We start from the raw sequence: 12,466 nt of genomic DNA, 5'->3' as shown, positions 1-12,466 counted from the left end.
GAAAAGAAAAGACTTTAATAATGATTGTAATTGTGCAATAAGCAATGGATTTCAAAGAAAATTGAGGGAAATGATTAGATCGCCTGAGATTAAGCGCTGGACCACAGTGCTGGCGCCTAATAGAACTGCGTCTGTTTCGCACGCCTTCAGTGATCATTTTTGAATGCTCCAGGACTTCCAGGTACAAATATACAAATGTTGCTACACTGAGTGTAATATTAGACTAATATCTGTTATGACTACTACGACCCCCTGTAGTAGGGAGTAGGATATGGTGCCTCAGTTGGCACACAGTCAGTGAATATAGGCTAATCCATTCCTCGTAGTTCAACAGCAATTTCCCTCAGCCATAGAGCTATTTCAGCTGTTTGGTCATAATTGTCCAAAACTGCTTCTGTGGACAGAAAATCGCCATCTGGACTCTGAATGCTAATCAAATATTTAACGATTTTTTGACACATCTTGAGATACTTTTTGTTACTAGTTGCTTTATAAACAAGTGCAGCAGCATAAGAAACCTTGTGACTGAAGTGAAAACTGTAAATGCTTTCATCGCAATCATGCAAAAAGTCTAAAATTTTGCAACAATTGTCCAAATGTTGTCGACACCCAGTTGCTTGGTAAAGTTTAAATAAAAAGATAACTGGATATCCGAGCAAGAAATACAGCTGATTTGGATCGTTCGTTTTTACACTGTAAAAGGGGCGTAACTCCTCTGGTCCTTCCTTTACAAAGTCCTTGTTGGCACTTGACATCCTGCAAAGGAATTCCAATTTTATGTCTGGTTGTCGCTGTATGAAAGTGTCGATCGAATTTCCCAAAGTTTCCGCCAGTTCCAAATCTGAAAAACCATTCATTTGTATACCATTCAACCAACAAATAGAAAAAAGGTATTGTTTCATGCAGAATAATCTGCTGGGATGACCAACGTAGCTTTTTTCAACTACGATGCCTATTAGGGCCCAAAAGAGCCGTGTGTGGTTCACAATATTGATCAATATAATCCGTATTCGAAATTTTGATGCAAAACTGGGGGCATCCCCTTAAATGCTTAGATAATTGGGGTGCGTGCTACTTTGATGCTCCTAGGTGGGCTAATAAAAAAAAAAAGGCGGAGCGTCAGACAATATGTAATAAGAGAGAACCACGGCATCGGGCAGTATGGTGCGGCATGAAAACCTGACTGTTGCACAATAAAATCTGGAGGGCGCCACCAGAACGAATCTATGCATTTTCCAGACAATGAACAAGGATACTTACTTCCAAAGTAAAGAGCAGCAATACCAAGATGAGAACACATTAGAATCTCGATTTCCTGTCCTGGAGTGTCCACAGAGAATGGTTCCGAGCAGTTCACACTCTTTAGCACTGGATTGTAGAAAGTGTTCAAATACTTGTAGGCAGGATAAGCGATATCAAATCGGCCGATTCTCTGAGCAGCTATCGCTACCCAACCGTTCATGTAGGACCAGAAATGAGCCAAAGCCCCATTCGCAGTTTTCCAATCTTTCCCATCGGGCTCCTTGAAGGTTACGAAGTCACCGTTGTCAATCATGAACCGTGCCTTGATGTCATCCAACACTTGATTGGCTAATTTTCCATGACCAGTAAGGAGAAATAACATTGGAAGCTTGTAATGAGTTCCCATGTCACTTTTAGCCTCTGGTAACGTAAAATGTCCATTTTTATCCAGTTTAGATATTAGGAAAGCGACACCATTATCACTTGCTTCCATTAATTCCACCCAATTCATCTTGAATGATGTTAAATCCTCCAAGATTATTGCAGACTTGGAACTCTCAGTAATCCAGACGTGACTGTAGTAAGTTTACACTTTGATGGGTGATAATTTCGCAATTTATGAGGCATACAACTGACTTGAAATACAGACAGAAGACGTAAGCATTAGATATCCAAAAAGTGTCAAGGAATAGTCCAAAAGGTGTAGTGTGAGATTTTCTTTTAAATATCAAACTTCATTTGTCTGAAATAAAGAAGGAACTCGTATCAAATACAATAAAGCTATTTTATAATTAAATGAATTCCGATAAGACCTAATTGTTTTCGGAAGTTCATTGGTCTTTGAACAATGAAACTACTTGAACTCATTGACATATCACAGTACCTTTTAGCACTGAACGAAGGTTGGTCTTCCAATTGAAACTATTCACATGGGTCAATGAGCCTGGAAATGAATAAAACATATAGGCATAACGTACAAAGTACATTTGTAATGTCTTTGGATGTAAGTGTCGTCCCCATCGATCGAACAAACATGTTCACTATATTTCGACCTACATACACTTACAATCAATGTCAGGAGTTGCCAAGTCATCATTTATAATAGCATAGCTTAATCAGTGATGCAAAACCGTGCAAAATCACATTTTTCTATTTTTGTGTATCGGTCTTGTAGGGGAATACTAAAAAGAACCTACCTTTCTTGTAGCCTATACCCCAGAAGCCTACAGGTTTAACCGAAAGTGTTTACCAAGTCTGCTAATCTACCCTCAAATACTCTCTTAATTCCTTTACTAACATCAACTCAACAACGTCTGATTTCTTGTAATTTATCACTATACATGTATACCATTTAAGAGTGTTAGTATAAGAGGTATTCGTCGTGTACTTGTAGACTTGGTCAATGCAATAGATTGCATGGATGAGAATGTAAACAACATTGCACTGGGCAATCGCGATAAATAAAATTGAAGTTAAAGGGACATTTAGGCCCATTCGTTCGACCATTCTCAGATAGGCCTACTGGATTTGTTTTTGGCTAAGCTAATCAGTTATAGTGCTCAGAGCTCACCTGCGCAATTCAAGCCTTCAAATCAATATGTGTCTAGAATTATCCGAGATTGAAAAAGACGACTCATCTTCTCTGGAGACTATGCCTTATATAGAAAAAGACATATAGGTATTATGCGATTTTCGTTCATTACTACTACTTCTGAAGACTAATTACATATATTCAAGACCTAAACCTACTCCAGAAAATGGCGCATCCATCTGAATATGATTATAATATGTATATTGAAAATGTTAAGTAAGTTATTGAATTCCAAATGAATGAAATATTGCTTTGATTGTGCACCGGAGTAACATCGACATTTGTCCACTCTATGTTAATACAGGAGAAGATAATATAATATGAGCAGATCGCTTATTATCCCGGGTGAAAGCGAAGAATCTGAAGTGGTCTTATTCTATAACTGTTAAATAAGAGTTCTTTCCCTTTGACTATTAGTAATGAAAACCGGTTACCGTGAAGTGGGATCGAGTATAAAAAATATTACAGATATTCCTTGATTGACTGAAAGAATGTCGATTTTGTAATTCAAAGATTTGAAAGAAATGTGTTCCAAAATCAGTGACGAATTTTTTTAGTTTTTTAGTTCAATTCAAAAGAACCACAGAACCACAGAACACATGATAGCCGCCGAACTGAAGTATAACGTTACTATTTAAACAATAATGCAGTATGCAGGTGTATCGAAATATTTATCAAACCAGATATTTTCGTGTGAATGATACTTTTTCTGTAAATAGATATGATTATATGTACAAGGTCGATCTAAGGGATCATTTTAAGATCAAACTGATATGTTATGAATAGTATTCAAAATTTAAGTGGAAAATTATTACGACCGAACGCTAATTACATGTTCCTATGTTCAGAATTGAATCGTCGTTTTAATGTAGGTGTTTCTGGAGTGATAATTCCCTCAACCTACAGTAGTAAAACAAGGCCGCTCGGATTGCAGCACTAGAACAGCAGCCAGTCAATTCGTACAGCTATTAATCGGCCGCACCTTACTCTGGACATCAAATATTAAGAAACGTTGATCCCAAGGGTAGAATTCCCCTCGTAAAAGAAAGAAGAAATCTGATGAATATTTTAAATTGATAGCTATTAGACGGACAGAAGTTTTTCTTAGTGATTGGTATTTAGACGAACATTGTTAATTTACTGGTGTAGATTACACGAAAACTGATGTAGGTCTGTATTTTTTTAAATATCTATTTAGATTCAAGGTCGTAATTAATATTAGCCCCCCCCCCCCTCCCTTTGTACACAGCATGGCGTTGCCCGTCTTCAGTAGCTCATTGCAGTGCAGTAAAGTAGAGCTTAAAATTCCATTTCATTTTCATTGTTACGCCAATTTATTCGGACTTTAGGATCCACCTGATTCCTTCTTCATTACTACCTTATAGAACTTATTCATCTTCCTGGTTACTCTCTTCAATAGAAGATTTCTGTTTCGCTCCAAATGTCAGACTTTTTTTTCTATTAACACAGTCAGTGAAAGGAATGTACCCATTGAACTTTGAGCTTTACATTGTTTGTATTATTGAATATTATACGCCTTGTTCAATGGAGCCTTTGTTATGTTTCCAGTTTAGCAGACTTTAAAGGACGTTACACTATTCTGTAGGATTCGATTGTTTGGGGGTATCAGAATTGTTTTTCCTTTTTAATGATGCAGATCTGAGGGGTTTAATTGAAATCGCTTTTCTTGTTCTGATGGGACATTACGCCGAGGCATACTGTGCTACAGGCTTTGGACGTCAAGTATCGTTCGGGGCTTTTCATTACCTTCACTTTAACCGACTGACAGATTCTACAAAGTTGAGTTTTGGTAGCTAGATAGACAGATAGATAAGCATAATATTCAGTATAGTCCACCATAGAGCTGTCGCGCTTACAAACATATCACGGTTTTATGATGGGCGGTGTTACCGTACATTTTCCAGATTATCGCTTGATTATGTTTCCGAAGAGAGCTTGCCCAGGGGATACTGACATTCGTTTCATTCATTACCTCGGGTAGATTCAGATTTACGGAAATGACCGAGATTTGCAGAATTAATTGCAACTAACATATATCGAGATATTGCTTATTCTAACGATCCCATGAGCTGTTCCAGATTTAACTTTAAATCTTTTAACCCGATTATGTATCTTTTATCCGAGGCACGTGTCGACAGCCGAAGAGCTATGTCAATTTAATTGTGCCAAGCATAAACATTATATAATAACTGTGTAGATTATTGAGTGCTACATGAGTTTCGGTTCTTCAAGCGCACTGTATGAACTCGACCTATAAGACACAGTGTGTTGATTGAAGATATTGTGATACGATTAAAAAGTCCTTAGACAGATGTGAATAAATAATAGAATATTTTTTTCATACACTTTCTTTCAGGCGTGAAAGGTCTAATCTCGTATTGAAAGAAAGTGCACGGGTATTTAATTACAAATATGCGGTGGTTGAAATGGGTCACACGCTCTTGCAAGGAACCAAGATACCAGAGAGAAAAATCGATAAGAGTCGTTTAAAAGGCCAAGGTGAAAGAGTAGGATAGGCGACACTCGATATTTTGATGTCTAGCTCGAAGATTATTTACACACAAAACGCACGTCAAGCGACAAAGATAAGAAGGAAAGCCTATTCTACAAAAAATGGTGTTACATGTCCATAAACTGGGCGTTTTATGAAATGATATAAAGAAGAAAGTGTCGACACGAGGTAATATATACTAAAGTACCGAGATAAAGAAGAAGGCTAAGTCGACACGAGGTGCCAAGGTACCAAAGTACCAAGATAAGGAAAAAAACTAAGACGGCACGAGGTAATATATACCAAAGTACCGTGATAAAGGAGAAGGCTAAGTCGACACGAGGTACTATATACCAAAGTACCGAGATAAAGAAAAAAGCTAAGTCGACACGAGGTAATATATACCAAAGTACCAAGATAAGGAAAAAAACTAAGACGGCACGAGGTACTATATACCAAAGTGCCGAGATAAAGAAGAAGGCTAAGTCGACACGAGGTACCAAGGTACCAAAGTACCAAGATAAGGAAAAAAACTAAGTCGACTCGAGATAATATATACCAAAGTACCGAGATAAAGAAAAGAGCCAAGTCGACACGAGGTATTATATACCAAAGTACCGAGATAAAGATAAAAGCTAAATCGACACGAGGTACTTTATACCAAAGTACCGAGATAAAGGAGAAAGCTAAGTCGACAAGGGGTATTATGCCATGCTATCAAGATAAAGAAGAAGGCTAAGTTGACACATATATACCAAAGTACTGAGATAAAGAAAAAAGCTAAATCGACACGAGGTACTATATACCAAAGTACCGAGATAAAGGAGAAAGCTAAGTCGACAAGGGGTATTATGCCATGCTATCAAGATAAAGAAGAAGGCTAAGTTGACACATATATACCAAAGTACTGAGATAAAGAAAAAAGCTAAGACGACAAGAGGTATTATGCCAGGCTACCGAGATGAAAAAAAAAGAAAGCTAAGTCGACAAGAGGTATTATATAGCAACCATGGAGATGAAAAGAACATTAAGGCGTGTCGGTATTTTATTCCGACAGAGACTCAGAATTTATGTTAAAGAGGAAATCGTGGTGTCAAGCCAGAACTCCCTATCTTTATGGATTTCTGACACAAGGTTTACATGAGATTTAATGTGCGTAGTTGTAGTACTTCTCAGTACAGTTGTACGATGAACTAGCTTTCACCGCTTCCTGTACATGCGTTTTACGTCTACTAGTATTAAATATGTACTTCATTGCCTTCTAATTGTTGCAAGTATTGCTCATTGAATAAAAGTTAGACATCTCTTATCAGGGGCACTCGATTGCCGAGTTAAAACAATTTGAAACTGGGGTCACAATGAGCTAAAGCTGTGCTGAATATGTGATATCTGGTTCCAGAAACCAGAATTAGAACAAGCGTAACCTGTTCAGGATTAGATAATGTTTAGAATGGTGATTTATTTGATATACACCCGATTGTATAATATAATAATCTTTAATATATTCCACTCAACAATCATGATATACAAATAATAAATATACAAGTAATGCATATATACGATAATAATAAATGTACAAATAATGAATATACAATAATAAATCAAATATGAATATATACACAAAATGAATATACAAAATATTAATACATTAATAAATATTCACATATTCAAAAGAATTTATTTTTGATTTAAAGCACAAAGCATAGAATGAAGTCAACTATGAACACACTCTCTGAATATCTTAAAATTAATTCATCCTACTAACCTAATAAACTTATCTAAATTATTTACAATTTCAAACATAAAAGAAAATAGCCCCATGATACCAGGTAATAGAAAATAGAGCATGAGAATTCCAATCAGATAAGAGTTACCTTGACACCATTAGATGATGAAAACGGTCAATCGTTTATCTCACGCCCAATGTGTGATATTTCGGAGACTAGTACAAAATAATTAAACCATTACACAAGTCATTAACCAAATTCTATGTCGAATGTCTCAAAGATACCCAGATGAGACAATACGATAATAAAAGTGAATGAAAAAACCCATTTTCTGCTAACAGTCTAGGGCCCACGTAAGCACCATGTGCACAACGTTGTCCCAGTAGAATGTTTGTGAATAGAAGTAGATCTTTGATCAATGATTATTTATTGATATATGATTATAAAACTCGTAAAAAAGATATCATCTTTCCATCTAGAACAGGATGAAGATTGGACGGAATAAATAAGTATCTATATATTAAACATTAAAATAAGCAAAAAATATATCTTAGACTGTAAAAATTATTGTTTGGACGGTGATAATAATAACCCACTAAGACAATGGTTAAAAAGATATGTAGATCGCGTTTGTGGCTTAAACAATGGATTTGTGGCTTAAACAATATACACCCCATGTGCTTTGTGGACGGATAAAAACGCACGTGCAAAATAAAAAAAAATTCATTATTATCTACATTTGGACGGAATATTGATGAGGCATAGTTTGGTTCTTTATTGTACAATATCATTTCATTTCATTTCAATGTGCATATAAAATGGTGTAATATTTGGTGTTTACGACATTGAATTCATTCATCCTCTCTTCCATTCACAGTATCGATATACAACTTCCGTATCAGTTTCGATTGTCATGTTTGTGTACCGATACTTTTCTTTAAAAGTGGTGTTCTCTTTTTGTCGAGTTATTGGTTTTAACATTTTTAATCTTGAATAACACGTCAATCAAGTATTATGATGTGGTGGCATTTTATATAAGATATGGATTAGCTTTATAACATTCAAACTTTCACTCTTTGTACAAAAATCACAGATCTTGGATGAGGTTAGAATTTTACAATTCATAAATATTCATAATATATCACAATATCAATAACACAACACAAAGTAATATAATATTATTATGATCTAAATTAAAACAATCTTCTCAAAGTCCAGACTGCATTATTCGTTTGTTTTTTTTTTCTTCCAGACTTAAGATATTGCATGCGGAAGTAAGACGATGACCAAAACGAAATTTAAAGTCTTGATTTGTGACACTATTAGATTTTATGTCGACAATGACTATATCATTTTATCAATTCATCCAATTGATAAAACGCAATCTTAACGTGTTATGGAAGGAAAAGTTTTGATCAGAATATACATTATTGCTTATAAATCCATCTATTAACCTGGTTTAAAATATTTTAAAAAACACAATATAATGACCACAGAAATTGTAAAATAAGTTGATCTGATATGACCTCTTAATTACGAGAATATTCAAAATGGAGTTTTATGTTCTATTATTGTGTAAAATGGCAGTTAAAATGTGCAACAATTATTATAAAGTATGATATATTCATTGTATTGAAACCAATCTCCTAAGTATTAGGTCTAACATATTTTGCTAGGTGTTCACTCTGTGCAACAAAAACGCGATTTAACATATAGGAAATGCAAACAAAAACCATTAAAAAAAATAAACAGTCTTGATCGTCTTTCTACAATAATTTTGTCATGCTTAATTTAAACTTATTTCTTATTTCTTAAACAAAGATTTTGTTAATAGGAAGATTTGTCTTGCAAACCTTTAAAATATAATTATCATTCGTGTCATGATTTTTAAACATTTCGCAATTTGAATCAAAAACACTTGTTGGTGCGATATTAAAAACCGAAACGAAATAAGAAATAATAATAATACAGAATTACGACTTGAAGCAAGTCCAAGAAAAACAATTTAAAACATTTCTGTAGAAATGTATCATAATGCATTATTTTAGAAGTAAACAAGTTTAATATCTTAATATAATATCTTAAAATATGAAACACGGGTGGAGTGATTCATTCAGCTTATTTACAGTTTTGATTTTCGAAATAAAACAATATTCTTTAATATAAATACAGGGATTGTATAATTAATATGATAAAAGGGAACACAAATATAAGGGATGGTATATGAATATTAAGGATCTATGTACACAATAATACTGCAGTTAGCAAAGATATCTTTAATATCAAAATATCAAAGGTTTTTGTTGTGAAATTTACTTCCTAATGATCAAATGAAATTTGTTGTAGTAAATGGCTTGTTTATAAAATGAAGATCCTGTTATTCGGCAGGATAATTATTTCAATTAATTATTTAAAACTTACTTGAAATGAAAAAAATAATATATTTTGGGAGAATTATAATCAATTTCATTAGAAAGAGACATTTTTATACCCTCTCTAGCCTGGCCTTTATATATTTTTTTTCAGTTTAAAGTAGCTTTAATGTTATTCTTTAGATCATTGAGTTAAGAGGAAGTTTTCCAACCTTACCATTTACTATACATAAGGTAATTCGTGTATGATATTTAATGGTTGAACATATATAAAGTAAAGCAATGAAATATTTTCGAATGACCTTAAATTTGACGAATTAAAATATCGTGATTTGATCCAGAAATATTACAAAAATTTCTCCAAAATTACATTAAATAACTTTAAAATGGTACGAATTGACTGAAAACAAATATCACATGTGACCTCAAAACGCCTGTATAACAAAAATGTTGATAGAAAATGGTATTTACAGGAATTTAAATTAACAAAATCTATATACAAAGAGTTGAAAGACAACGTAATACAGCACAACAGATGAGACAAGACAGACAGACAGATTTCCAAAGGATAAGCAAATTCGTAGTCTTTAGTAGTTAATGACCATGGAATCTTTATCCAGTCAAATCTACGAGTATGAATAATATAAACCTCTGGTGATTTTTCTTCCATAATCTTACTAGCAAATTCAAATTTCATTTTGCTAATTCTGTGCAAGCGACTATATGATCGCCACTTCCTACCTAGACTTTACAATATACCTGTACGTCCAATAATTTTGAGAGGGAGTTCCAGATACAGTAGTTTGATAGAAGTTCAACAAACAAAGCACTTAAAATAATTTACAGATGAATTTAAACTTTGACATTGGCCATATCTTTCATTCTTATTTGATGTTTATTGGACATTTGTTTGGTCACGTGATAGGTTGGGTGCACTGGGTTGCCTTCACTACTTTTGTCACTATTGAGATCAATGTCTGACTCACTGAGATTCTGAGGTACATCATGTCGCATTGGGTCATAATCGTATTCTGATTTTGAGCTAGGTATGATGATATCACTAGCACTATTTCCGTCACTAGCGGCACTTTCCGATTTTACACTTATCTGGGTGTTTTGTCTTTGAGCACAGTTCTTCCGCTTTCGTTTTGACTTACGCATTGAATTTCTCCGTAATGGCAAGAGAAGGGCACATTGGGTAGATCGATTAGTATCGAGATTGTCACCTCTTGGGCTGTCCGATTGGCTGCATTTCATTCCCATAGCAATCTTTTCAGCTATGTGTTTTTCTGGACTAGCGTCACGTGACTTGAGCAACTGGTCTTCCCTTTCCGGTTTTTTCTTATTTCCGTTTTTCCTCTCCGTTCTGGGAGTCGCATAACTAGCATAACTCGCTTTACTGTTGTCTTTAAAAATATCTGGAAGCTTCACGTCTGAATCGTCTTTACTGCACCGGGATGAATCTGTTTCATCTGGACCATTTTCAAGGTCATCTATTATTCCACCGATATTTGAAGGACAACTTGGGGAACGACACAACTCGCGCCTATCTTTTTCTTTCCTTCGATTGCTGGTAAGACTAGAAACACTTGTGGATATTGAGCGACCAATACTGGGAAGTTTTACCGGGCTTGGGGTTAACGAAGAATTTTCATTGGATAAAAGCATGCGTCCATTTTGGTCTCTCCGGTAATCTGTATCAGAGTCACTACTAGGTGTTGCCCGAAGGTTTATTGGCGGGAGAAACCCGTCGTCTTTCTTACTCGGCATGCATGCGGGTCTTGTGGTCGAATTCGGTGGTGATTCTTTTTTAGTTATGGACATGTCCAGCTTGTATAAGTTATGATAAAGATATCTGTTCACATCATTACTGCTTTATCTGATCCTGGAAGAGAGAAAAAACAAGTTGTGTGAAATGGCCACGTTTTGAAGATACCTTAAAGATTTCGGTATCCTGGAGATGTTTTTAGAGCGTCGTTTCAAAATTATATTTACCGAAGAACCATTAGCTAAGATATCCCGACCAATGTTTCGTGTACAGGTATGATTAGTAAACCCTTGTTCGACATTTTTACACAGCTATACATGGTTATGGTTGAATTAAAGACCGGATCCGCAGATCAATGAGTTTGATCGCACTTGTTTGAATCTTGATAATTTCCACACGTTGCTACGGCCAGTACATCTCTTTCCATACCATGAAGAAATTGCTCAAATGGTGACTGACCCAGAAAGTTGGGGCCGTCAATTTTATTTGTCAAACATAAAAAGTTTTTAAAAATTAAATAAATTTAATTTTTGATTTTTTACTTGAATTGTTTGTATTGTGATCTTTGCACACACTTGGTGTATGACACCGAGGTTTTAAGTATCGATAACTGTCAGACGATTTGTCTGTATAAGGATTATGAAATTGGAGTTGAATGGGTGATTATATGTATAGTGTTGATATAATGGACTATATCATGTTTATCACACGTCAAGTATTAATCTTATTATTCTTAAACTAAAGCCTACAACATACTACTTATACAATATACCATTCCGGAGGTCGTACCATTGGTTGCAGTGGCTCATTTTATATTGTCAAATATTGGTAAACATTATACATTTAATTTAGAATTGTTAATGTTGACATTAGTGAACAACACTGAATTAACCCTGTGCCAGAGTCTTCTGTTGAATAGTAACTTGTTACTGTCCACTTCGGCCTATTCTTTCGTAATTTAAATTATATATTGTTTCAACCACTCTTACCTAACCTCTTGTACTCGAAAAGCTTCTGTACGTGGCATATAATCATTTACAGAGGGTCCACATAGCTAATATTGTTTGTTTGGTAGAGTAAACTAACTTTATGTGTCAATAGTATTTCGTTAGAAAGCGTCTTTTACATAACCAAAAAAGAAAGGATATACAGAATCCTCGATAAGACAGAGAGCCCACATAGCTAATATTGTTTGTTTGGTAGAGTAACCTAACTTTATGCATCAATGTTTCGTTAGAAAGCGTCTTTTGCTTA

General features: G+C 34.8%; 2 protein-coding genes across 2 annotated transcripts; both read right to left on the bottom strand.

The window, feature by feature from the left end:
• On the bottom strand, positions 1 to 2,604 carry LOTGIDRAFT_159967 (hypothetical protein). The gene is made up of 3 exons (XM_009054655.1): positions 2,439 to 2,604; positions 1,261 to 1,878; positions 1 to 841 (listed from the first exon to the last, which is right to left on the bottom strand). The coding sequence occupies exons 2-3, from the start codon at positions 1,751 to 1,753 to the stop codon at positions 309 to 311; spliced, it is 1,026 nt and encodes a 341-aa protein (XP_009052903.1). The 5' UTR covers positions 1,754 to 1,878; positions 2,439 to 2,604; the 3' UTR covers positions 1 to 308.
• A 7,692-nt stretch (positions 2,605 to 10,296) lies between these two features.
• On the bottom strand, positions 10,297 to 11,268 carry LOTGIDRAFT_159966 (hypothetical protein; the record flags this gene model as incomplete). Its single annotated transcript, XM_009054654.1, has 1 exon — positions 10,297 to 11,268. The coding sequence occupies one exon, from the start codon at positions 11,266 to 11,268 to the stop codon at positions 10,297 to 10,299; it is 972 nt and encodes a 323-aa protein (XP_009052902.1).
• Positions 11,269 to 12,466: the final 1,198 nt, after the last annotated feature.

Source organism: Lottia gigantea (genome assembly GCF_000327385.1).
Source record: "Lottia gigantea unplaced genomic scaffold LOTGIsca_22, whole genome shotgun sequence".
In the NCBI taxonomy this organism is placed as follows: domain Eukaryota; kingdom Metazoa; phylum Mollusca; class Gastropoda; family Lottiidae; genus Lottia; species Lottia gigantea.
The sequence above is the reverse complement of the archived record's forward strand: the minus strand, read 5'-3'. Positions and strand labels throughout refer to the sequence as shown.